The 25,172-nt window shown below is 52.4% G+C and overlaps 4 protein-coding genes across 4 annotated transcripts in view; 3 read left to right on the top strand and 1 right to left on the bottom strand.

The window, feature by feature from the left end:
* The window catches only part of LOC123764833 (uncharacterized), a 238,433-nt gene that overhangs the window by 176,552 nt on the left and 36,709 nt on the right, over window positions 1-25,172 (bottom strand). The gene's annotated exons all lie outside the window — the stretch shown is intronic.
* Window positions 2,911-3,810, top strand: LOC123764894 (golgin subfamily A member 6-like protein 7). Its single transcript, XM_045753091.2, has one exon. The coding sequence runs from the start codon at window positions 2,911-2,913 to the stop codon at window positions 3,808-3,810; it is 900 nt and encodes a 299-aa protein (XP_045609047.2).
* LOC138351201 (golgin subfamily A member 6-like protein 7) lies at window positions 3,884-6,731 on the top strand. The gene is made up of 3 exons (XM_069302844.1): window positions 3,884-4,133; window positions 4,319-4,960; window positions 6,547-6,731. Exons 1-3 carry the CDS (start codon window positions 3,884-3,886, stop codon window positions 6,729-6,731), a joined length of 1,077 nt encoding a protein of 358 aa, XP_069158945.1.
* Window positions 15,747-23,741, top strand: LOC138351202 (autotransporter adhesin BpaC-like). Its single transcript, XM_069302845.1, has 2 exons — window positions 15,747-16,647; window positions 22,465-23,741. Exons 1-2 carry the CDS (start codon window positions 15,747-15,749, stop codon window positions 23,739-23,741), a joined length of 2,178 nt encoding a protein of 725 aa, XP_069158946.1.

The raw sequence follows: 25,172 nt of genomic DNA on the forward strand, positions 1-25,172 counted from the left end.
TCACAACCCCTCCTCACACCACCTCCTTACAACCCCTCCTCACACACCCTCCTCACACCCCCTCCTCACTCCCCCTCCTCACAACCCCTCCTCACACACCCTCCTCACAACCCCTCCTCACAACCCCTCCTCACACACCCTCCTCACAACCCCTCCTCACAACCCCTCCTCACACCCCCTCCTCACTCCCCCTCTTCACTCCCCCTCCTCACTCCCCCTCCTCACACCCCCTCCTCACACTCATCCTGGCACTCCTCCTGACACTCATCCTGACACTCATCCTGGCACTCGTCCTGGCACTCATCCTGGCACTCATCATGGAACTCATCCTGGCACTCGTCCTGGCACTCATCCTGGCACTCATCCTGGCACTCATCCTGGCACTCATCCTGACACTCATCCTGGCACTCATCATGGAACTCCACCTGGCACTCGTCCTGGCACTCGTCCTGGCACTCATCCTGGCACTCGTCTTGGCACTCAGCCTGGCACTCGTCCTGGCACTCATCCTGGCACTCGTCCTGGCACTCATCCTGGCACTCGTCCTGGCACTCATCCTGGCACTCATCCTGGCACTCGTCCTGGCACTCAGCCTGGCACTCATCCTGGCACTCGTCCTGGCACTCATCCTGGCACTCGTCCTGGCACTCATCCTGGCACTCATCCTGGCACTCGTCCTGGCACTCAGCCTGGCACTCATCCTGTCACTCGTCCTGGCACTCGTCTTGGCACTCGTCCTGGCACTCGTCCTGGCACTCATCCTGGCACTCGTCCTGGCACTCAGCCTGGCACTCATCCTGGCACTCGTCCTGGCACTCAGCCTGGCACTCGTCCTGGCACTCAGCCTGGCACTCAGCCTGGCACTCGTCCTGGCACTCAGCCTGGCACTCAGCCTGGCACTCGTCCTGGCACTCAGCCTGGCACTCAGCCTGGCACTCGTCCTGGCACTCAGCCTGGCACTCAGCCTGGCACTCGTCCTGGCACTCAGCCTGGCACTCGTCCTGGCACTCATCCTGGCACTCGTCCTGGCACTCATCCTTGCACTCGTCCTGGCACTCATCCTGGCACTCGTCCTGGCACTCATCCTGGCACTCGTCCTGGCACTCATCCTGGCACTCGTCCTGGCACTCATCCTGGCACTCGTCCTGGCACTCATCCTGGCACTCGTCCTGGCACTCATCCTGGCACTCGTCCTGGCACTCATCCTGGCACTCGTCCTGGCACTCAGCCTGGCACTCGTCCTGGCACTCAGCCTGGCACTCGTCCTGGCACTCATCGTGGCCAAAAATTATGATCCCGAGATCACTCTATTTTTGAGGGCGCGTGACGTCTCAGCCCGGAAGTGGCTGCTGTATAACTGTTTCCTTAATGGTGGCCAGATGCTGCCGCCCTGGGGGACGAGCTCTCTGGGGGGAGGGGCTCTCTGGGGGAGGGGCTCTCTGGGGGAGGGGCTCTCTGGGGGGAGGGGCTCTCTGGGGGACGAGCTCTCTGGGTGGAGGGGCTCTCTGGGGGAGGGGCTCTCTGGGGGGAGGGGCTCTCTGGGGGAGGGGCTCTCTGGGGGAGGGGCTCTCTGGGGGGAGGGGCTCTCTGGGGGGAGGGGCTCTCTGGGGGACGAGCTCTCTGGGGGGAGGGGCTCTCTGGGGGAGGGGCTCTCTGGGGGGAGGGGCTCTCTGGGGGAGGGGCTCTCTGGGGGGAGGGGCTCTCTGGGGGGAGGGGCTCTCTGGGGGAGGGGCTCTCTGGGGGGAGGGGGCTCTCTGGGGGAGGGGCTCTCTGGGGGGAGGGGCTCTCTGGGGGAGGGGCTCTCTGGGGGAGGGGCTCTCTGGGGGACGAGCTCTCTGGGGGAGGGGCTCTCTGGGGGAGGGGCTCTCTGGGGGAGGGGCTCTCTGGGGGACGAGCTCTCTGGGGGAACGAGCTCTCTGGAGGGAGGGGCTCTCTGGGGGAGGGGCTCTCTGGGGGGACGAGCTCTCTGGGGGGAGGGGCTCTCTGGGGGAGGGGCTCTCTGGGGGGAAGGGCTCTCTAGGGGAGGGGCTCTCTGGGGGGACGAGCTCTCTGGGGGGAGGGGCTCTCTGGGGGAGGGGCTCTTTGGGGGGAGGGGCTCTCTGAGGGAGGGGCTCTCTGGGGGAACGAGCTCTCTGGGGGGAGGGGCTCTATGGGGGAGGGGCTCTCTGGGGGGAGGGGCTCTCTGGGGGAGGGGCTCTGTGGGGGACGAGATCTCTGGGGGGAGGGGCTCTCTGGGGGAGGGGCTCTCTGGGGGAGGGGCTTTCTGGGGGACGAGCTATCTGGGGGAAGGGGCTCTCTGGGGGACGGGCTCTCTGGGGGAGGGGGCTCTCTGGGGGAGGTGCTCTCTGGGGGAGGGGGCTCTCTGGGGGAGGGGCTCTCTGGGGGACGAGCTCTCTGGGGGAAGGGGCTCTCTGGGGGGAGGGGCCCTCTGGGAGACGAGCTCTCTGGGGGAAGGGGCTCTCTGGGGGAGGGGCTCTCTGGGGGGGGGAGGGGGCTCTCTGGAAGGAGGGGCTCTCTGGGGACGAGCTCTCTGGGGGGAGGGGGCTCTCTGGGGGGAGGGGGCTCTCTGGGGGGAGGGGGCTCTCTGAGGGGAGGGGGCTCTCTGGGGGAGGGGCTCTCTGGGGGAGGGGCTCTCTGGGGGAGGGGCTCTCTGGGGGAGGGGCTCTCTGGGGGGACGAGCTATCTGGGGGGAGGGACTCTCTGGAGGAGGGGCTCTCTGGGGGGAGGGGCTCTCTGGGGGACGAGCTCTCTAGGGGAGGGGCACTCTGGGAGAGTCAGCAACAGTAGAGTCAGCATCAGAAGAGTCAGCAACAGGTGAGGGAGAGTCAGCAACAGGTGAGGAAGAGTCGGCAACAGGTGAGGAGGAGTCAGCAACAGGTGAGGAAGAGTCGGCAACAGGTGAGGAAGAGTATGCAACAGGTGAGGAAGAGTCAGCAACAAGTGAGGAAGAGTCAGCAACAGGTGAGGAAGAGTCAGCAACCGGTGAGGAAGAGTCAGCAACAAGTGAGGAAGAGTCAGCAACAGGTGAGGAAGAGTCAGCAACCGGTGAGGAAGAGTCAGCAACAGGTGAGGAAGAGTCAGCAACAGGTGAGGCAGAGTCGGCAACAAGTGAGGAAGAGTCAGCAACAGGTGAGGAAGAGTCGGCAACAGGTGAGGAAGAGTCGGCAACAGATGAAGAAGAGTCAGCAACAAGTGAGGAAGAGTCAGCAACAGGTGAGGGAGAGTCAGCAACCGGTGAGGAAGAGTCGGCAACAAGTGAGGAAGAGTCAGCAACAGGTGAGGAAGAGTCGGCAACAGGTGAGGAAGAGTCAGCAACAGGTGAGGAAGAGTCAGCAACAGGTGAGGAAGAGTCAGCAACAAGTGAGGAAGAGTCAGCAACAAGTGAGGAAGAGTCAGCAACAGGTGAGGAAGACTCAGCAACAGGTGAGGAAGACTCAGCAACAGGAGAGGCAGAGTCTGCAACAGGTGAGGAAGAGTCAGCAACCGATGAGGAAGAGTCAGCAACAGGTGAGGAAGAGTCAGCAACAGGTGAGGAAGAGTCAGCAACAGGTGAGGAAGAGTCAGCAACAGGTGAGACCGAGTCGGCAACAAGTGAGAAAGAGTCAGCAACAAGTGAGGAAGAGTCAGCAACAGGTGAGGAAGAGTCAGCAACAGGTGAGGAAGTCAGCAACAGGTGAGGAAGAATCAGCAACAGGTGAGGAAGAGTCGGCAACAGGTGAGGAGGAGTCAGCTACAGGTGAGGAAGAGTCAGCAACAGGTGAGGAAGAGTCTGTAACAGGTGAGGAAGAGTCAGCAACAGGTGAGGAATAGTCAGCAACAGGTGAGGAAGAGTCAGCAACAGGTGAGGAAGAGCCGGCAACAGGTGAGGAAGAGTCAGCAACCGATGAGGAAGAGTCAGCAACAGGTGAGGAATAGTCAGCAACAGGTGAGGAAGAGTCAGCAACAGGTGAGGAAGAGTCGGCAACAGGTGAGGAAGAGTCAGCAACCGATGAGGAAGAGTCAGCAACTGGTGAGGAAGTCAACAACAGGTGAGGAAGAATCAGCAACAGGTGAGGAAGAGTCGGCAACAGGTGAGGAAGAGTCAGTAACCGATGAGGAAGAGTCAGCAACAGGTGAGGAAGAGTCAGCAACAGGTGAGGAAGAGTCAGCAACAGGTGAGGGAGTCAGCAACAGGTGAGGAAGAGTCAGCAACAGGTGAGGGAGAGTCAGCAACAAGTGAGGAAGAGTCAGCAACAGGTGAGGAAGAGTCAGCAACAGGTGAGGAAGACTCAGCAACAGGTGAGGAAGAGTCAGTAAAAGGTGAGGGAGTCAGCAACAGGTGAGGAAGAGTCAGCAACAGGTGATGAAGAGGGGGCAACAGGTGAGGAAGAGTCAGCAACCGGTGAGGAAGAGTCAGCAACAGGTGAGGAAGAGTCAGCAACAAGTGAGAGTCAGCAACAAGTGAGAGTTAGCAACAGGAGGAAAAGTCAGCAACAGGTGAGGGAGTCAGCAACAGGTGAGGAAGAGTCAGCAACACGTGAGGAAGAGTCAGCAAGAGGTGAGGAAGAGTCAGCAACAGGTGAGGAAGAGTCAGCAACAGGTGAGGAAGAGTCAGGAACAGGTGAGGAAGAGGAGTCAGCAATAGGTGAGGAAGAGTCAGCAACAGGTGAGGAAGAGTCAGCAACAGGTGAGGAAGAGTCAGCAACAAGTGAGAGTCAGCAACAAGAGGAAGAGTCAGCAACTGGTGAGGAAGAGTCAGCAACAGGTGATGAAGAGTCACCAACAGGTGAGGAAGAGTCAGCAACATTTAAGGATGAGTCGGCAACAGGTGAGAGTCAGCAACAAGTGAGGAAGAGTCAGCAACAGGTGAGGAAGAGTCAGCAACAAGTGAGGAAGAGTCAGCAACAGGTGAGGAAGAGTCAGCAACAGGTGAGGAAGAGTCAGCAACAGGTGAGGAAGAATCAGCAACAGGTGAGGAAGAGTCAGCAATAAGTGAGAGTCAGCAACAAGTGAGAGTCAGCAACAAGTGAGGAAGAGTCAGCAATAAGTGAGAGTCAGCAACAAGTGAGGAAGAGTCAGCAACAGGTGAGGAAGAGTCAGCAACAGGTGAGGAATAGTCAGCAACAGGTTAGGAAGAGTCAGCAACAGGTGAGGAAGAGTCGGCAACAGGTGAGGAAGAGTCAGCAACAAGTGAGGAAGAGTCAGCAACAGGTGAGGAAGAGTCAGCAATAAGTGAGGAAGAGTCAGCAACAGGTGAGGAAGAGTCAGCAACAGGTGAGGAAGAGTCAGCATCAGGTGAGGAAGAATCAGCAACAGGTGAGGAAGAGTCAGCAATAAGTGAGAGTCAGCAACAAGTGAGAGTCAGCAACAAGTGAGGAAGAGTCAACAACAGGTGAGGAAGAGTCAGCAACAGGTGAGGAAGAGTCTGCAACAGGTGAGGGAGAGTCAGCAACAGGTGAGGAAGGGTCTGCAACAGGTGAGGGAGAGTCAGCAAAAAGTGCAAATCAGCAACAGGTGAGGAAGAGTCAGCAACAGGTGAGAGTCTGCAACAAGTCAGGAAGGGTCTTGCAACAGGTGAGGAAGAGTCAGCCACGGGTGAAGGGAGAGTCAGCAACAGGTGAGGGAGAGTCAGCAGCATGTGAGGGGAGTCTGCAATAGGTGAGAATGAGTCAGCAACAAATGAGGAGAGACAGCAACAGGTGAGGAAGAGTAAGCAATAGGTGGCGGAGAGTTTGGAACGGAGAGGCATCAACAGGTGGTGGAGAGTTTGGAACGGAGAGGCATCAACAGGTGGTGGAGAGTTTGGTAGAGAGAGGCATCAACAGGTGGTGGATAGTTTGGAACGGAGAGGCATCAACAGGTGGTGGAAAGTTTGGTAGAGAGAGGCATCAACAGATGGTGGAGAGTTTGGTAGAGAGAGGCATCAACAGGTGGTGGAGAGTTTGGAACAGAGAGGCATGAACAGGTGGTGGAAAGTTTGGTAGAGAGAGGCATCAACAGGTGGTGGAGAGTTTGGAACAGAGAGGCATCAACAGGTGGCGGAGAGTTTGGTAGAGAGAGGCATCAACAGGTGGTGGAGAGTTTGGTAGAGAGAGGCATCAACAGGTGGTGGAAAGTTTGGTAGAGAGAGGCATCAACAGGTGGTGGAGAGTTTGGTAGAGAGAGGCATCAACAGGTGGTGGAGAGTTTGGTAGAGAGAGGCATCAACAGGTGGTGGAGAGTTTGGTAGAGAGAGGCATCAAGAGGTAGTCGAGAGTATGGAACAGAGAGTCATCAACAGGTGAAAGGGGTGTGGTTGTTACGGTATCGGCACCATCGTCGGAGTGTAAAGTGGCAATTCAGCGCCATCTATGAGTCTGCACTCAAACTTACCTGATTTTGGATGCTACGTGAACAACGCCATCTATTGGTGGTGGCGTGATATCGGCAAATGGCTCTGGTTTCCTGCCTTAATCGGAAAGTGAGGTCGACGTGGACGAGCTCTGGTGAGTGGCGTACCAAGATCAGCGCCACCTAGTTTGTGCTACGAGTATCATGTCAACCAACTGATGACGTTTTTGTCCACAGAGGTGACGTGTGGAGGCAGTCGTACTGAGGAGGGCAGTCCTCGTACTCTCAACTATGAAGCCGCCGTCGATCTGCGCAGTGTGTTAGCTGCTATATTACGCAGTATTGGTAGAGATCGGCGTACCGGTTATTGGCTTAGGAGCGCAGCGGCCGACAGTAAAGTGCCCATAGTGACGTGCTGCTAGAGGCTTATGCGAGGGTATTCGCTACCCCTGTATATGGTTGTTTGTGACCCCTGTCAGCGTGTGGCTGAAGCCCTCTGCTAACGAATAGCTAGAGAGCAGTGTATTGTTTATCCCACCTTACTCTTTATTGCACTATATCACCATTTATCGAAAGCCTGCTACCGACTTGGGGTCGGATACACAAAAAAAGGTTATAACATCGAGAACCCGGTTACTGATCCTAAGTGGCTGTACCAGTGGTACACAGAGGCATCAACAGGTGGTGTATAGTGTGGTACACAGAGGCATCAACAGGTGGTGTATAGTGTGGTACAGAGAGGCTTCAACAGGTGGTGTATAGTATGGTACAGAGAGGCATCAACAGGTGGTGTATAGTGTGGTACACAGAGGCATCAACAGGTGGTGTATAGTGTGGTACACAGAGGCATCAACAGGTGGTGTATAGTGTGGTACACAGAGGCATCAACAGGTGGTGTATAGTGTGGTACACAGAGGCATCAACAGGTGGTGTATAGTGTGGTACACAGAGGCATCAACAGGTGGTGTATAGTGTGGTACACAGAGGCATCAACAGGTGGTGTATAGTGTGGTACACAGAGGCAACAACAGGTGGTGTATAGTGTGGTACACAGAGGCATCAACAGGTGGTGTATAGTGTGGTACACAGAGGCATCAACAGGTGGTGTATAGTGTGGTACACAGAGGCATCAACAGGTGGTGTATAGTGTGGTACACAGAGACATCAACAGGTGGTGTATAGTGTGGTACAGAGAGGCAACAACAGGTGGTGTATAGTATGGTACACAGAGGCATCAACAGGTGGTGGAGAGTATGGTACAGAGAGGCAACAACAGGTGGTGTATAGTGTGGTACACAGAGGCATCAACAGGTGGTGTATAGTGTGGTACACAGAGGCATCAACAGGTGGTGTATAGTGTGGTACACAGAGGCATCAACAGGTGGTGTATAGTGTGGTACACAGAGGCATCAACAGGTGGTGGAGAGTATGGTACAGAGGCATCAACAGGTGGTGTATAGTGTGGTACACAGAGGCATCAACAGGTGGTGGAGAGTATGGTACAGAGGCATCAACAGGTGGTGGAGAGTATGGTACAGAGGCATCAACAGGTGGTGGAGAGTGTGGTACAGAGAGGCATCAACACGTGAGGGGAGAGTCAGCAACACGTGAGGGGAGAGTCAGCAACAGGTGAGGGAGAGTCAGCAACAGGTGAGGGAGAGTCAGCAACAGGTGAGGGAGAGTCAGCAACAGGTGAGGGAGAGTTAGCAACAGGTGAGGGATAGTTAGCAACAGGTGAAGGAGCGCTTTCTGGAGCAGATTTGCTGAGTCCCCCATCTGATGGCTTTCTATAACAGACTTCCCTATCTTCTATTGACCTAACCTGTTATCCTCTCCCTCTCCCCTTCTCCCCCTCTACATTGACGTAAGAGGTCAAAGGGTGTAGCCACTAGCCTGGTCGGGGTTCGAAGGATCTCACTTTGTTTAAATTAATTGTCCCTCACAATCCAGCATCTTTAAAAGTTATGTTTATCATGTTGGGGAGAAGCCTACCAGTCTCTCCAACGTCCCCCTCCCTCTTCACGCTGGGAGGAGGAGGGGGGGGGGCGAGGTGAGGTAATTCCTTTCACCCTCTCTTCCTTGACAGGAATAGCTGTTGACAGGTAGACCAGTTGACAGGTCGGTCTGTTAAAACTGGCTCAGGTATTCAAGGACCTCCTCCCCCCCCCTCATCAGCGGGGTATTACCCACTAAATAAGGTTCCCTACACATAAGGTTCCCTAAATCTAAGGATCCCTACACCTTAGGTTCCCCTACACCTAAGGTTCCCTACACCTTAGGTTTCCAACACATAAGGTTCCCAACACATACGTTCCCTACACCTAAGGTTCCCAAGACATAACGTTCCCTACACCTAAGGTTCCCTACACATAAGGTTCCCTACACATAAGGTTCCCTACACATAAGGTTCCCTACACATAAGGTTCCCTACACATAAGGTTCCCTACACATAAGGTTCCCAACATATAAGGTTCCCTACACCTAAGGTTCCCTACACATAAGGTTCCGTACACATAAGGTTCCCTACACCTAAGGTTCCCTACACCTAAGGTTCCTTACACCTTAGGTTCTCTACACATAAGGTTCCCTACATGTAAAGTTCCCAACACCTAAGGTTCCCTACACCGCCCCACGGGTGTAGATGGATGTTAGTGTAGTTCATTTATTATGCACCCCATACCCATCCTGTGGGTGGTAGTGGACCTCATACCCATCCCGTGGGCGGTAGTGGACCTCATACCCATCTTGTGGGCGGTAGTGCACCCCATACCCATCTTGTGGGCGGTAGTGGACCTCATACCCATCTTGTGGGCGGTAGTGGACCTCATACCCATCTTGTGGGCGGTAGTGGACCCCATACCCATCCTGTGGGCGGTAGTGGACCTCATACCCATCCTGTGGGCGGTAGTGGACCTCATACCCATCCTGTGGGTGGTAGTGCACCCCATACCCATCCTGTGGGTGGTAGTGGACCTCATACCCATCTTGTGGGCGGTAGTGGACCCCATACCCATCCTGTGGGTGGTAGTGGACCCCATACCCATCCTGTGGGCGGTAGTGGACCTCATACCCATCCTGTGGGCGGTAGTGGACCCCATACCCATCTTGTGGGCGGTAGTGGACCCCATACCCATCCTGTGGGCGGTAGTGGACCCCATACCCATCTTGTGGGCGGTAGTGGACCTCATACCCATCTTGTGGGCGGTAGTGCACCCCATACCCATCCTGTGGGCGGTAGTGGACCCCATACCCATCCTGTGGGCGGTAGTGGACCCCATACCCATCTTGTGGGCGGTAGTGCACCCCATACCCATCTTGTGGGCGGTAGTGCACCCCATACCCATCTTGTGGGCGGTAGTGGACCTCATACCCATCTTGTGGGCGGTAGTGGACCCCATACCCATCTTGTGGGCGGTAGTGGACCCCATACCCATCTTGTGGGCGGTAGTGCACCCCATACCCATCTTGTGGGCGGTAGTGCACCCCATACCCATCTTGTGGGCGGTAGTGGACCTCATACCCATCTTGTGGGCGGTAGTGGACCCCATACCCATCTTGTGGGCGGTAGTGGACCCCATACCCATCTTGTGGGCGGTAGTGGACCTCATACCCATCTTGTGGGCGGTAGTGGACCTCATACCCATCCTGTGGGCGGTAGTGGACCCCATACCCATCTTGTGGGTGGTAGTGGACCTCATACCCATCTTGTGGGCGGTAGTGGACCTCATACCCATCTTGTGGGCGGAAGTGGACCTCATACCCATCCTGTGGGTGGTAGTGCACCCCATACCCATCCTGTGGGTGGTAGTGGACCCCATACCCATCTTGTGGGCGGTAGTGGACCTCATACCCATCCTGTGGGCGGTAGTGGACCCCATACCCATCTTGTGGGCGGTAGTGGACCCCATACCCATCCTGTGGGCGGTAGTGGACCTCATACCCATCTTGTGGGCGGAAGTGGACCTCATACCCATCTTGTGGGCGGTAGTGCACCCCATACCCATCTTGTGGGCGGTAGTGGACCCCATACCCATCTTGTGGGCGGTAGTGCACCCCATACCCATCTTGTGGGCGGTAGTGCACCCCATACCCATCTTGTGGGTGGTAGTGGACCCCATACCCATCCTGTGGGCGGTAGTGGACCTCATACCCATCTTGTGGGCGGTAGTGGACCTCATACCCATCTTGTGGGCGGTAGTGCACCCCATACCCATCCTGTGGGCGGTAGTGGACCCCATACCCATCCTGTGGGCGGTAGTGGACCCCATACCCATCTTGTGGGCGGTAGTGCACCCCATACCCATCTTGTGGGCGGTAGTGCACCCCATACCCATCTTGTGGGCGGTAGTGGACCTCATACCCATCTTGTGGGCGGTAGTGGACCTCATACCCATCTTGTGGGCGGTAGTGGACCCCATACCCATCCTGTGGGCGGTAGTGGACCTCATACCCATCTTGTGGGCGGTAGTGGACCTCATACCCATCTTGTGGGCGGTAGTGGACCCCATACCCATCCTGTGGGCGGTAGTGGACCTCATACCCATCCTGTGGGTGGTAGTGCACCCCATACCCATCTTGTGGGCGGTAGTGGACCTCATACCCATCCTGTGGGTGGTAGTGGACCTCATACCCATCTTGTGGGCGGTAGTGGACCTCATACCCATCTTGTGGGCGGTAGTGGACCTCATACCCATCTTGTGGGCGGTAGTGGAAAGGGTTACAGAGGCACATAATGGGCTCAGGGACTGAACCCCACAATTCATTTAGCTAAGCAAGTTACAATCTTGATGAGCTAGTTACAAAATTCAATATAAGTCGTCATATCAACAATGGGTTCGAGATCGACCTCAAGTACAGGTTCTAAATTAAGCAACTGACATATGTGGAGAGCTAGTGTCACAATTGATATGTTTGTCCTGCACACCGCCCCCATCCAGTGGGCAGCGGTGGATAGGTTACACCGCCCCCAATCCAGTGGGCAGCGGTGGATAGGTTACACCGCCCCCCATCCAGTGGGCAGCGGTGGATAGGTTACACCGCCCCCAATCCAGTGGGCAGCGGTGGATAGGTTACACCGCCCCCCATCCAGTGGGCAGCGGTGGATAGGTTACACCGCCCCCCTATCCAGTGGGCAGCGGTGGATAGGTTACACCGCCCCCCTATCCAGTGGGCAGCGGTGGATAGGTTACTCCGCCCCCCATCCAGTGGGCAGCGGTGGATAGGTTACACCGCCCCCCTATTCAGTGGGCAGCGGTGGATAGGTTACTCCGCCCCCCATCCAGTGGGCAGCGGTGGATAGGTTACACCGCCCCCCGTCCAGTGGGCAGCGGTGGATAGGTTACACCACCCCCCGTCCAGTGGGCAGCGGTGGATAGGTTACATCGCCCCCCACATCCAGTGGGCAGCGGTGGATAGGTTACACCGCCCCCCATCCAGTGGGCAGCGGTGGATAGGTTACACCACCCCTCATCCAGTGGGCAGCGGTGGATAGGTTACACCGCCCCCCTATTCAGTGGGCAGCGGTGGATAGGTTACTCCGCCCCCCATCCAGTGGGCAGCGGTGGATAGGTTACACCGCCCCCCGTCCAGTGGGCAGCGGTGGATAGGTTACACCACCCCCCGTCCAGTGGGCAGCGGTGGATAGGTTACACCACCCCCCGTCCAGTGGGCAGCGGTGGATAGGTTACATCGCCCCCCACATCCAGTGGGCAGCGGTGGATAGGTTACACCGCCCCCCATCCAGTGGGCAGCGGTGGATAGGTTACATCGCCCCCCATCCAGTGGGCAGCGGTGGATAGGTTACACCGCCCCCATCCAATGGGCAACGGTGGATAGGTTAGTCACTTAGTTTCTACCTACAGTTTGCAAACTGGGGATATTTGGCTACAATTTCTGGTAGCAGATCATTTTGAATTATATATTTACACATCGTTGGAACATTGGTTATAGAATTGTCTCTGAATTCGCGTATCTTTCCGCACTCCATCACATAGTGACGGAGGGTGTGCGAATAATTTTATTGACACAGTTTACATTTGGTCAGGTCTACATCGGCAGATAATGAGAATTCCCAGAGATACTTGTAACCGAGTCTAAGCCGAGCAGTAGTAACATCTAGAAGTCTGCTGATTTTATTGGATGATCCATAGATGTGTGGCTCCTCTTGCATGATAGTATGATGATAGATGGAATTACTGGTGTCAATTTCACTTTGCCTCAGATCTATAAGATCTAGTTGAAGTTCTCGGTGTACTGCTGCTCTCAGATTGCTCATTAACAATCCAAGGTTACACTCAACGGCTCCTTTTAAAGGCAGATTCTTTGGCTAACTTATCAGCTCTATCATGCATTCGGAGGCCAACATGAGATGGAGACCACATGAAATGGACTCTGTTACCATCATTAATAATTTAGTTTTATTTGTGTCTAGCTTCGGACACGAGCATGTTACAGTTATGTCTTAAAGAGTTGAGAGCAATTAAAAATGATAAAGAGTCACTTACAATTAATGTATCAAGTTTGGAGACTTGTACACATTTCAGTGCAAGGAGAAAGGCAAATAGTTCGGTCTGAAAGGTAGAGGCCCAATTGTTTATACGGACTCCCCACTCAAAATATAAGCCATCGCCCATTGTCAGGACAACTGCACCCGTGGGGCGGTGTAGGGAACCATCAGTGTAAATGATTTGAGAGAGAGAATGCTCTGTGGACAGAGCATCAATATGGCTTAAGGCGTTGAGCTTTGCCTCAAGACGAAGCTTGGGCTGATCTCTAATTTGCTTCTTGGGTGGAAAGGGAGGGATTAAAACTGGAAAGGGTGTAATCTCCCACGGTGCAGGAAAGTGCCGTTGTTGTTTCTCTTGGTACAAATTATAAATCTGATACATTCTGGGTTCAGTTCCAGTTTTAGTTGTGCATTTGGAACAATGCTGATCTTCAATAAAGAAATTCTGGAGGGGTTCTGTGCAAGGATTAGGATGAGTTAGCCTAAGCATTTTTATACCAATTTGACAGTTAATTTCAGTAACACGATCAACAACGCTCGGAATATTAAGTTCCTTTCTCATATTAAGTATCTTTGTGGTACGAGGGCACCCAAGGATTATCCTCAAGGCTTCGTTCTGCAATTTTTCAAGCCCTCCAAGCTTTCTTTCAGGCATCAAAACCAGCAGAGGTGCAGCATAATCCACTAAAGATCTGATGTATGCAAGGTACATCATGTTGACAATTCTGACATTGGCACCATAGCCTGAGTGATAACCTGCAACAGCCTTGAGAGCTCGGAGCCTCTCTTTATACTGACGACAGTCTGAATACAACAGGACCATACAGTGGCACCTCAGGGCCAAGGTATTTGAATCTGTTAACATAGTCAAGCTGGGAGCCATCAGACTGTTGCATCTTGCGAACAGTTCCTCCCTGCCTGGGTGGGCGCCGATTGTGTATCTTTGTGTTTTTTCTGCCTAGATGACTAAACCTAAGTGCAGTTGTCCTGACAATGGGTGATGGCTTATATTTTGAGTGGGGAGTCCGTATAAACAACTGGGCCTCTACCCTTCAGACAGAACTATTTGCCTTGCTCCTTGCACTGAAATGTGTACAAGTCTCCGAACTTGATACATCAATTGTAAGTGACTATCATTTTTAATTGCTCTCAACTCTTTAAGACATAACTGTAACATGCTCGTGTCCGAAGCTAGACACAAATACAGCAAAATTATTAATGATGGTAACAGAGTCCATTTCATGTGGTCTCCATCTCATGTTGGCCTCCGAATGCATGATAGAGCTAATAAGTTAGCCAAAGAATCTGCCTTTAAAAGGAGCCGTTGAGTGTAACCTTGGATTGTCAATGAGGAATCTGAGAGCAGCAATACACCGAGAACTTCAACAAGATCTTATAGATCTGAGGCAAAGTGAAATTGACACCAGTAATTCCATCTATCATCATACTATCATGCAAGAGGAGCCACACATCTATGGATCATCCAATAAAATCAGCAGACTTCTAGATAATACTACCGCTCGGCTTAGACTCGGATACAAGTATCTCTGGGAATTTTAATTATCTGCCGATGTAGACCTGACCAAATGTAAACTGTGTCAACAAAATTATTCGCACACCCTCCGTCACTATGTGATGGAGTGCGGAAAGATACGCGAATTCAGAGTCAATTCTATAACCAATGTTCTAGCGATGTGTCAATATTTAATTCAAAATGATCTGCTACCAGAAATTGTAGCCAAATATCCCCAGTTTGCAAACTGTAGGTAGTAACTAAGTGACTAACCTATCCACCGCTGTCCACTGGATGGTGGGCGGTGTAACCTATCCACCGCTGCCCATGGATGGTGGGCAGTGTAACCTATCCACCGCTGCCCATTGGATGGGGGCGGTGTAACCTATCCACCGCTGCCCGCTGGATGGGGGGCGGTGTAACCTATCCACCGCTGCCCACTGGATAGGGGGGCGGTGTAACCTATCCACCGCTGCCCACTGGATGGGGGCGGTGTGCAGGACAAACATATTAATTGTGACACTAGCTCTCCGCATATGTCAGTTGCTTAATTTAGAAACTGTACTTGTGGTCGATCTCGGACTTGTGATCGATCTCGAAATTTTGTAACTAGCTCATCAAGATTGTAACTTGCTTAGCTAAATGAATTGTGGGGTTCAGTCCCTGAGCCCATTATGTGCCTCTGTAACCCTTTCCACTACCGCCCACAGGATGGGTATGGGGTCCACTACCACCCACAGGATGGGTATGAGGTCCACTACCGCCCACAGGATGGGTATGGGGTCCACAACCGCCCACAGGATGGGTATGAGGTCCACTACCGCCCACAGGATGGGTATGGGGTCCACTACCGCCCACAAGATGGGTATGGGGTCCACTACCGCCCACAGGATGGGTATGGGGTCCACTACCGCCCACAAGATGGGTATAGGGTCCACTACCGCCCACAAGATGGGTATGGGGTCCGCTACCGCCCACAAGATGGGTATGGGGTCCACTACCGCCCACAAGATGGGTATGGGGTCCACTACCGCCCACAGGATGGGTATGGGGTCCACTACCGCCCACAAGATGGGTATGGGGTCCACTACTGCCCACAGGATGGGTATGGGGTCCACTACCGCCCACAAGATGGGTATGGGGTCCACTACTGCCCACAGGATGGGTATGGGGTCCACTACCGCCCACAAGATGGGTATGGGGTCCACTACTGCCCACAAGATGGGTATAGGGTCCACTACCGCCCACAAGATGGGTATGGGGTCCACTACTGCCCACAGGATGGGTATGGGGTCCACTACCGCCCAAAGAATTGAGATGAAGAGTCAGCAACAGGTGCAGGAGAGTCAGCAACAGGTGAGGGAGAGTTAGCAACAGGTGAGGGAGAGTTAGCAACAGGTGAGGGAGAGTCAGCAACAGATGAGGGAGTCAGCAACAGGTGAAGGAGAGTTAGCAACAGATGAAGGAGAGTTAGCAACAGGTGAGGGAGAGTTAGCAACAAGTGAGGAAAAGTCAGCAACAGGTGAGGGAAAGTTAGCAACAGATGAGGGAGAGTCAGCAACAGGTGAGGGAGAGTTAGCAACAGGTGAGGGGGAGTTAGCAACAGGTGAAGGAGAGTTAGCAACAGGTGAGGGAGAGTTAGCAACAGGTGAGGGAGAGTTAGCAACAGGTGAGGGAGAGTTAGCAACAGGTGAGGGAGAGTTAGCAACAAGTGAAAAAGAGTCAGCAACAAGTGAGGAAGAGTCAGCAACAGGTGAAGGAGAGTTAGCAACAGGTGAGGGAGAGTTAGCAACAAGTGAGGAAGAGTCAGCAACAAGTGAGGAAGAGTCAGCAACAGGTGAAGGAGAGTTAGCAACAGGTGAGGGAGAGTTAGCAACAGGTGAGGGAGAGTTAGCAACAAGTGAAAAAGAGTCAGCAACAAGTGAGGAAGAGTCAGCAACAGGTGAAGGAGAGTTAGCAACAGGTGAGGGAGAGTTAGCAACAAGTGAGGAAGAGTCAGCAACAGGTGAAGGAGAGTTAGCAACAGGTGAGGGAGAGTTAGCAACAGGTGAGGGAGAGTTAGCAACAAGTGAAAAAGAGTCAGCAACAAGTGAGGAAGAGTCAGCAACAGGTGAAGGAGAGTTAGCAACAGGTGAGGGAGAGTTAGCAACAAGTGAGGAAGAGTCAGCAACAGGTGAAGGAGAGTTAGCAACAGGTGAGGGAGAGTTAGCCACAAGTGAGGAAGAGTCAGCAACAAGTGAGGAAGAGTCAGCAACAGGTGAAGGAGAGTTAGCAACAGGTGAGGGAGAGTCAGCAACAGATGAGGGAGAGTTAGCAACAGGTGAGGGAGAGTTAGCAACAGGTGAGGGAGAGTTAGCAACAGGTGAGGGAGAGTTAGCAACAGGTGAGGGAGAGTTAGCAACAGGTGAGGGAGAGTCAGCAACAAGTGAGGAAGAGTCAGCAACAGATGAGGGAGAGTTAGCAACAGGTGAGGGAGAGTTAGCAACAGGTGAGGGAGAGTCAGCAACAGATGAGGGAGAGTTAGCAACAGGTGAGGGAGAGTTAGCAACAGGTGAAGGAGAGTTAGCAACAGGTGAGGGAGAGTTAGCAACAGATGAGGGAGAGTTAGCAACAGGTGAGGGAGAGTCAGCAACAGATGAGGGAGAGTTAGCAAGAGGTGAGGGAGAGTTAGCAACAGGTGAAGGAGAGTTAGCAACGGGTGAGGGAGAGTTAGCAACAGGTGAGGGAGAGTCAGCAACAGGTGAAGGAGAGTTAGCAACAGGTGAGGGAGAGTTAGCAACAGGTGAGGGAGAGTTAGCAACAGGTGAGGGAGAGTTAGCAACAGGTGAGGGAGAGTCAGCAACAGATGAGGGAGAGTTAGCAACAGGTGAGGGAGAGTTAGCAACAGGTGAGGGAGAGTTAGCAACAGGTGAAGGAGAGTTAGCAACAGGTGAGGGAGAGTTAGCAACAGGTGAGGGAGAGTTAGCAACAGGTGAGGGAGAGTTAGCAACAGGTGAGGGAGAGTTAGCAACAGGTGAGGGAGAGTCAGCATCAGATGAGGGAGAGTTAGCAACAGGTGAGGGAGAGTTAGCAACAGGTGAGGGAGAGTTAGCAACAGGTGAGGGAGAGTTAGCAACAGGTGAGGGAGAGTTAGCAACAGGTGAAGGAGAGTTAGCAACAGGTGAGGGAGAGTTAGCAACAGATGAGGAAGAGTTAGCAACAGGTGAGGGAGAGTTAGCAACAGGTGAGGGAGAGTTAGCAACAGGTGAAGGAGAGTTAGCAACAGGTGAAGGAGAGTTAGCAACAGGTGAAGGAGAGTTAGCAACAGGTGAGGGAGAGTTAGCAACAGGTGAGGGAGAGTTAGCAACAGGTGAAGGAGAGTTAGCAACAGGTGAGGGAGAGTTAGCAACAGGTGAGGGAGAGTCAGCAACAGATGAGGGAGAGTTAGCAACAGGTGAGGGAGAGTCAGCAACAGATGAGGAAGAGTCAGCAACAGGTGAAGGAGATTCAGCAACAGATGAGGGAGAGTTAGCAACAGGTGAAGGAGAGTTAGCATCAGGTGAGGGAGAGTCAGCAACAAGTGAGGAAGAGTCAGCAACAGGTGAAGGAGAGTCAGCAACAGATGAGGGAGAATTAGCAACAGGTGAAGGAGAGTTAGCAACGGGTGAGGGAGAGTTAGCAACAGGTGAGGGAGAGTCAGCAACAGGTGAAGGAGAGTTAGCAACAGGTGAGGGAGAGTTAGCAACAGGTGAGGGAGAGTTAGCAACAGGTGAGGGAGAGTTAGCAACAGGTGAGGGAGAGTCAGCAACAGATGAGGGAGAGTTAGCAACAGGTGAGGGAGAGTTAGCAACAGGTGAGGGAGAGTTAGCAACAGGTGAAGGAGAGTTAGCAACAGGTGAGGGAGAGTTAGCAACAGGTGAGGGAGAGTTAGCAACAGGTGAGGGAGAGTTAGCAACAGGTGACGGAAAGTCAGCAACAGATGAGGGAGAGTTAGCAACAGGTGAGGGAGAGTTAGCAACAGGTGAGGGAGAGTTAGCAACAGGTGAGGGAGAGTCAGCAACAGATGAGGAAGAGTTAGCAACAGGTGAGGGAGAGTTAGCAACAGGTGAGGGAGAGTTAGCAACAGGTGAAGGAGAGTTAGCAACAGGTGAAGGAGAGTTAGCAACAGGTGAAGGAGAGTTAGCAACAGGTGAGGGAGAGTTAGCAACAGGTGAGGGAGAGTTAGCAACAGGTGAAGGAGAGTTAGCAACAGGTGAGGGAGAGTTAGCAACAGGTGAGGGAGAGTTAGCAACAGATGAAGGAGAGTTAGCAACAGGTGAGGGAGAGTGAGCAACAGATGAGGGAGAGTTAGCAACAGGTGAGGGAGAGTTAGCTACAGGTGAAGGAGAGTTAGCAACAGGTGAGGGAGAGTTAGCAACAGGTAAAGGAGAGTTAGCAACAGATGAGGGAGAGTTAGCAACAGGTGAGGGAGAGTCAGCAACAGGTGAGGGAGAGTTAGCAACTGGTGAGGGAGAGTTAGCAACAGGTGAAGGAGAGTTAGCAACAGGTGAGGGAGAGTTAGCAACAGGTGAAGGAGAGTTAGCAACAGGTGAGGGAGAGTCAGCAACAAGTGAGGAAGAGTCAGCAACAGGTGAAGGAGAGTTAGCAACAGGTGAGGGAGAGTCAGCAACAGATGAGGAAGAGTCAGCAACAGGTGAAGGAGATTCAGCAACAGATGAGGGAGAGTTAGCAACAGGTGAAGGAGAGTTAGCATCAGGTGAGGGAGAGTCAGCAACAAGTGAGGAAGAGTCAGCAACAGGTGAAGGAGAGTCAGCAACAGATGAGGGAGAATTAGCAACAGGTGAAGGAGAGTTAGCAACAGGTGAGGGAGAGTTAGCAACAGGTGAGGGAGAGTCAGCAACAGATGAGGGAGAGTTAGCAACAGGTGAGGGAGAGTTAGCAACAGGTGAGGGAGAGTTAGCAACTGGTGAGGGAGAGTTAGCAACAGGTGAAGGAGAGTTAGCAACAGGTGAGGGAGAGTTAGCAACAGGTGAAGGAGAGTTAGCAACAGGTGAGGGAGAGTTAGCAACAGGTGAGGGAGAGTTAGCAACAGGTGAGGGAGAGTTAGCAACAGGTGAGGGAGAGTCAGCATCAGATGAGGGAGAGTTAGCAACAGGTGAGGGAGAGTTAGCAACAGGTGAGGGAGAGTTAGCAACAGGTGAGGGAGAGTTAGCAACAGGTGAGGGAGAGTTAGCAACAGGTGAAGGAGAGTTAGCAACAGGTGAGGGAGAGTTAGCAACAGATGAGGAAGAGTTAGCAACAGGTGAGGGAGAGTTAGCAACAGGTGAGGGAGAGTTAGCAACAGGTGAAGGAGAGTTAGCAACAGGTGAAGGAGAGTTAGCAACAGGTGAAGGAGAGTTAGCAACAGGTGAGGGAGAGTTAGCAACAGGTGAGGGAGAGTTAGCAACAGGTGAAGGAGAGTTAGCAACAGGTGAGGGAGAGTTAGCAACAGGTGAGGGAGAGTCAGCAACAGATGAGGGAGAGTTAGCAACAGGTGAGGGAGAGTCAGCAACAGATGAGGAAGAGTCAGCAACAGGTGAAGGAGATTCAGCAATAGATGAGGGAGATTTAGCAACAGGTGAAGGAGAGTTAGCATCAGGTGAGGGAGAGTCAGCAACAAGTGAGGAAGAGTCAGCAACAGGTGAAGGAGAGTCAGCAACAGATGAGGGAGAATTAGCAACAGGTGAAGGAGAGTTAGCAACGGGTGAGGGAGAGTTAGCAACAGGTGAGGGAGAGTCAGCAACAGGTGAAGGAGAGTTAGCAACAGGTGAGGGAGAGTTAGCAACAGGTGAGGGAGAGTTAGCAACAGGTGAGGGAGAGTTAGCAACAGGTGAGGGAGAGTCAGCAACAGATGAGGGAGAGTTAGCAACAGGTGAGGGAGAGTTAGCAACAGGTGAGGGAGAGTTAGCAACAGGTGAAGGAGAGTTAGCAACAGGTGAGGGAGAGTTAGCAACAGGTGAGGGAGAGTTAGCAATAGGTGAGGGAGAGTTAGCAACAGGTGACGGAAAGTCAGCAACAAGTGAGGAAGAGTCAGCAACAGGTGAAGGAGAGTTAGCAACAGGTGAGGGAGAGTCAGCAACAGATGAGGAAGAGTCAGCAACAGGTGAAGGAGATTCAGCAACAGATGAGGGAGAGTTAGCAACAGGTGAAGGAGAGTTAGCATCAGGTGAGGGAGAGTCAGCAACAAGTGAGGAAGAGTCAGCAACAGGTGAAGGAGAGTCAGCAACAGATGAGGGAGAATTAGCAACAGGTGAAGGAGAGTTAGCAACAGGTGAGGGAGAGTTAGCAACAGGTGAGGGAGAGTCAGCAACAGATGAGGGAGAGTTAGCAACAGGTGAGGGAGAGTTAGCAACAGGTGAGGGAGAGTTAGCAACTGGTGAGGGAGAGTTAGCAACAGGTGAAGGAGAGTTAGCAACAGGTGAGGGAGAGTTAGCAACAGGTGAAGGAGAGTTAGCAACAGGTGAGGGAGAGTTAGCAACAGGTGAGGGAGAGTTAGCAACAGGTGAGGGAGAGTTAGCAACAGGTGAGGGAGAGTCAGAAACAGGTGAAGGAGAGTTAGCAACAGGTGAGGGAGAGTTAGCAACAGGTGAAGGAGAGTTAGCAACAGGTGAGGGAGAGTTAGCAACAGATGAGGGAGAGTTAGCAACAGGTGAGGGAGAGTTAGCAACAGGTGAGGGAGAGTTAGCAACAGGTGAGGGAGAGTTAGCAACAAATGAGGAAGAGTCAGCAACAGGTGAGGGAGAGTCAGAAACAGGTGAAGGAGAGTTAGCAACAGGTGAGGGAGAGTCAGCAACAGGTGAGGGAGAGTTAGCAACAGGTGAGGGAGAGTCAGAAACAGGTGAAGGAGAGTTAGCAACAGGTGAGGGAGAGTCAGCAACAGGTGAGGGAGAGTCAGAAACAGGTGAAGGAGAGTTAGCAACATGTGAGGGAGAGTCAGCAACAAGTGAGGAAGAGTCAGCAACAGGTGAAGGAAAGTTAGCATCAGGTGAAGGAGAGTTAGCAACAGGTGAGGGAGAGTCAGCAACAAGTGAGGAAGAGTCAGCAACAGGTGAAGGAGAGTTAGCAACAGGTGAGGGAGAGTCAGCAACAGGTGAAGGAGAGTCAGCAACAGATGAGGGAGAGTTAGCAACAGGTGAAGGAGAGTTAGTATCAGGTGAGGGAGAGTCAGTAACAAGTGAGGAAGAGTCAGCAACAGGTGAAGGAGAGTCAGCAACAGATGAGGGAGAGTTAGCAACAGGTGAGGGAGAGTTAGCAACAGGTGAGGGAGAGTTAGCAACAGGTGAAGGAGAGTTAGCAACAGGTGAGGGAGAGTTAGCAACAGGTGAAGGAGAGTTAGCAACAGGTGAGGGAGAGTCAGCAACAAGTGAGGAAGAGTCAGCAACAGGTGAAGGAGAGTTAGCAACAGGTGAGGGAGAGTCAGCAACAGATGAGGAAGAGTCGGCAACAGGTGAAGGAGATTCAGCAACAGATGAGGGAGAGTTAGCAACAGGTGAAGGAGAGTTAGCATCAGGTGAGGGAGAGTCAGCAACAAGTGAGGAAGAGTCAGCAACAGGTGAAGGAGAGTCAGCAACAGATGAGGGAGAATTAGCAACAGGTGAAGGAGAGTTAGCAACAGGTGAGGGAGAGTTAGCAACTGGTGAGGGAGAGTTAGCAACAGGTGAAGGAGAGTTAGCAACAGGTGAGGGAGAGTTAGCAACAGGTGAAGGAGAGTTAGCAACAGGTGAGGGAGAGTTAGCAACAGGTGAGGGAGAGTTAGCAACAGGTGAGGGAGAGTTAGCAACAGGTGAGGGAGAGTCAGAAACAGGTGAAGGAGAGTTAGCAACAGGTGAGGGAGAGTTAGCAACAGGTGAAGGAGAGTTAGCAACAGGTGAGGGAGAGTTAGCAACAGATGAGGGAGAGTTAGCAACAGGTGAGGGAGAGTTAGCAACAGGTGAGGGAGAGTTAGCAACAGGTGAGGGAGAGTTAGCAACAGGTGAGGGAGAGTTAGCAACAGGTGAGGGAGAGTCAGAAACAGGTGAAGGAGAGTTAGCAACAGGTGAGGGAGAGTTAGCAACAGGTGAGGGAGAGTTAGCAACAGGTGAGGGAGAGTTAGCAACCGGTGAGGGAGAGTTAGCAACAGGTGAGGGAGAGTTAGCAACAAATGAGGAAGAGTCAGCAACAGGTGAGGGAGAGTCAGAAACAGGTGAAGGAGAGTTAGCAACAGGTGAGGGAGAGTCAGCAACAGGTGAGGGAGAGTTAGCAACAGGTGAGGGAGAGTCAGAAACAGGTGAAGGAGAGTTAGCAACAGGTGAGGGAGAGTCAGCAACAGGTGAGGGAGAGTCAGAAACAGGTGAAGGAGAGTTAGCAACATGTGAGGGAGAGTCAGCAACAAGTGAGGAAGAGTCAGCAACAGGTGAAGGAAAGTTAGCATCAGGTGAAGGAGAGTTAGCAACAGGTGAGGGAGAGTCAGCAACAAGTGAGGAAGAGTCAGCAACAGGTGAAGGAGAGTTAGCAACAGGTGAGGGAGAGTCAGCAACAGGTGAAGGAGAGTCAGCAACAGATGAGGGAGAGTTAGCAACAGGTGAAGGAGAGTTAGCATCAGGTGAGGGAGAGTCAGTAACAAGTGAGGAAGAGTCAGCAACAGGTGAAGGAGAGTCAGCAACAGATGAGGGAGAGTTAGCAACAGGTGAAGGAGAGTTAGCATCAGGTGAGGGAGAGTCAGCAACAGATGAGAGAGAGTTAGCAACAGGTGAGGGAGAGTCAGCAACAGGTGAAGGAGAGTCAGCAACAAGTCAGGAAGAGTCAGTAACAAGTGAGGAAGAGTCAGCAATAGGTGAAGGAGAGTCAGCAACAAGTGAGGAAGAGTCAGTAACAAGTGAGGAAGAGTCAGCAACAGGTGAGGAAGAGTCAGCAACAGGTGAGGAAGAGTCAGCAACAGGTGAGGAAGAGTCAGCATCAAGTGAGGGAGAGTCAGCAACAGGCGAGGGAGAGTCAGCAACAGGTGAGGAAGAGTCAGCAACAGGCGAGGGAGAGTCAGCAACAACTGAGGGAGAGTCAGCAACAGGCGAGGGAGAGTCAGCAACAAGTGAGGAAGAGTCAGCAACAGGTGAGGAAGAGTCAGCAACAGGTGAGGAAGAGTCAGCAACAGGTGAGGAAGAGTCAGCAACAGGTGAGGAAGAGTCAGCAACAGGTGAGGAAGAGTCAGCAACAGGTGAGGAAGAGTCAGCAACAGGTGAAGGAGAGTCAGCAATAAGTGAGGAAGAGTCAGCAACAGGTGAAGGAGAGTTTCCTTCACTGTTCCACATTCAACGTGGCACTTTTCCACTTTCCTCGTCCTCACTCTCTCTCCGTCTTCCCTTCCATCTCTCCTCCTCTCCTCTCACTCTCCCTCTCCGCTCTCGCACAGATAAACAATAGTAAATAAAATCAAACATGAAAATGCGCGACTCAAGGTTGGGAGTAACTCATCACTCTACGGACTTCATATCCACGATTCCATTTCCGCCTTGCATGAAAACTGCAGCTTGGTCAACAGGATATATTTCTTAAAACGCTTAACATTGGCGTACCCTGACCAGCCTATATCCGTCCCTTACCCCAGACCCTTCCCCTTACAAAGTTGAGTGAGGTTGGCCGCAAGCAGCTTTGTTAAGACAAACAGTTATGAGAGTAATTAAGCTTGTTTGGGGTGGCCGTAATTCGGAGCCTTGCTACAATTGTTGGCCCTGTCCGCCCAGTTCACAGCTATATATTTTGAAAATAAACATTTAATATCTCTTTTTTTTCTTATAGTAATATAAACCACTAAACACTGTTTTCGGGAAAATGACATAAAATTTTATGCTATTCATAATTTGTCCGTACTGGCATGACTGACATGATCCACAGCGACAAAGATTTCTCAATACACGCCCAATTTTTTTCAGAAAAAATGAGGTAACGATTCTATTTTTTTTTTTTTAGTATTTCCCACGACTAAACTCTCCTCACTGCTGACACCTCACCAGTGCCACACACCCGCCAAACACACACCGAAACTTCGACGTTGGTACAACGTTCGAACAAATTTTAACACCTAACCAGTTATAACAATCAATATAGCAAGCTGTAACAACGTTCTAATACGTCATAAACACGTTAAGCCAAAATGTAACAACTTTATTTTAAGTTATAACAAGCGGAAAATAGAGATAGTTTCGGTTTGTGTTTCCAGGGAGTTATGTCTTGTATACAACAGAGAGACACAGATACAGAAAGAGAGACAGACAGAAGATAGATGTATGTATACAGGGAATGACGAATGGATAGATGAATAGATATACAAAGATAGATATACAGAGATACAGAGAGAAATTCGGCAAGAGTTTGGTGAGCGTGTATTGAGCAAAGATATACACCAAAAGACTGTAGACACCGTCAGTACCCACCAACAGTATACACCGACAGCATACACCGTCAGTATACACCATCAGTATACACCGACAGCATACAACGTCAGTATACATTAATCATGAAGTGTCTTACTGTTGGCCAGGTCAGAGCAGACCTTGTGTCCTACGTCACATTGTTGACCTGCCATCATGGTAGGAAACCCTTCTCATAAACCTCACAGTGTCCCCGTGAACCATGGTGGCGGGAAGCCCTCATAAACCCCATTAAAGTCCACATATGAGGAGAGAGGAGAGCGTGAGGGCGGGCGGCCTCATCGTTCAGACAAGCGCTTCTCATCTGGTAAATTGAAAACGTCTCTCTCTTTATTGGTATTTTCACTGGCCCGCACACATGTGGTTAGGTCATTTGGGCCACTGATATTTACCCACAAACAGTAACGAGGGTATTGATTAGTTG

The sequence above is a fragment of the Procambarus clarkii genome, chromosome 48 (genome assembly GCF_040958095.1).
Source record: "Procambarus clarkii isolate CNS0578487 chromosome 48, FALCON_Pclarkii_2.0, whole genome shotgun sequence".
Classification (NCBI taxonomy): Eukaryota; Metazoa; Arthropoda; class Malacostraca; order Decapoda; family Cambaridae; genus Procambarus; species Procambarus clarkii.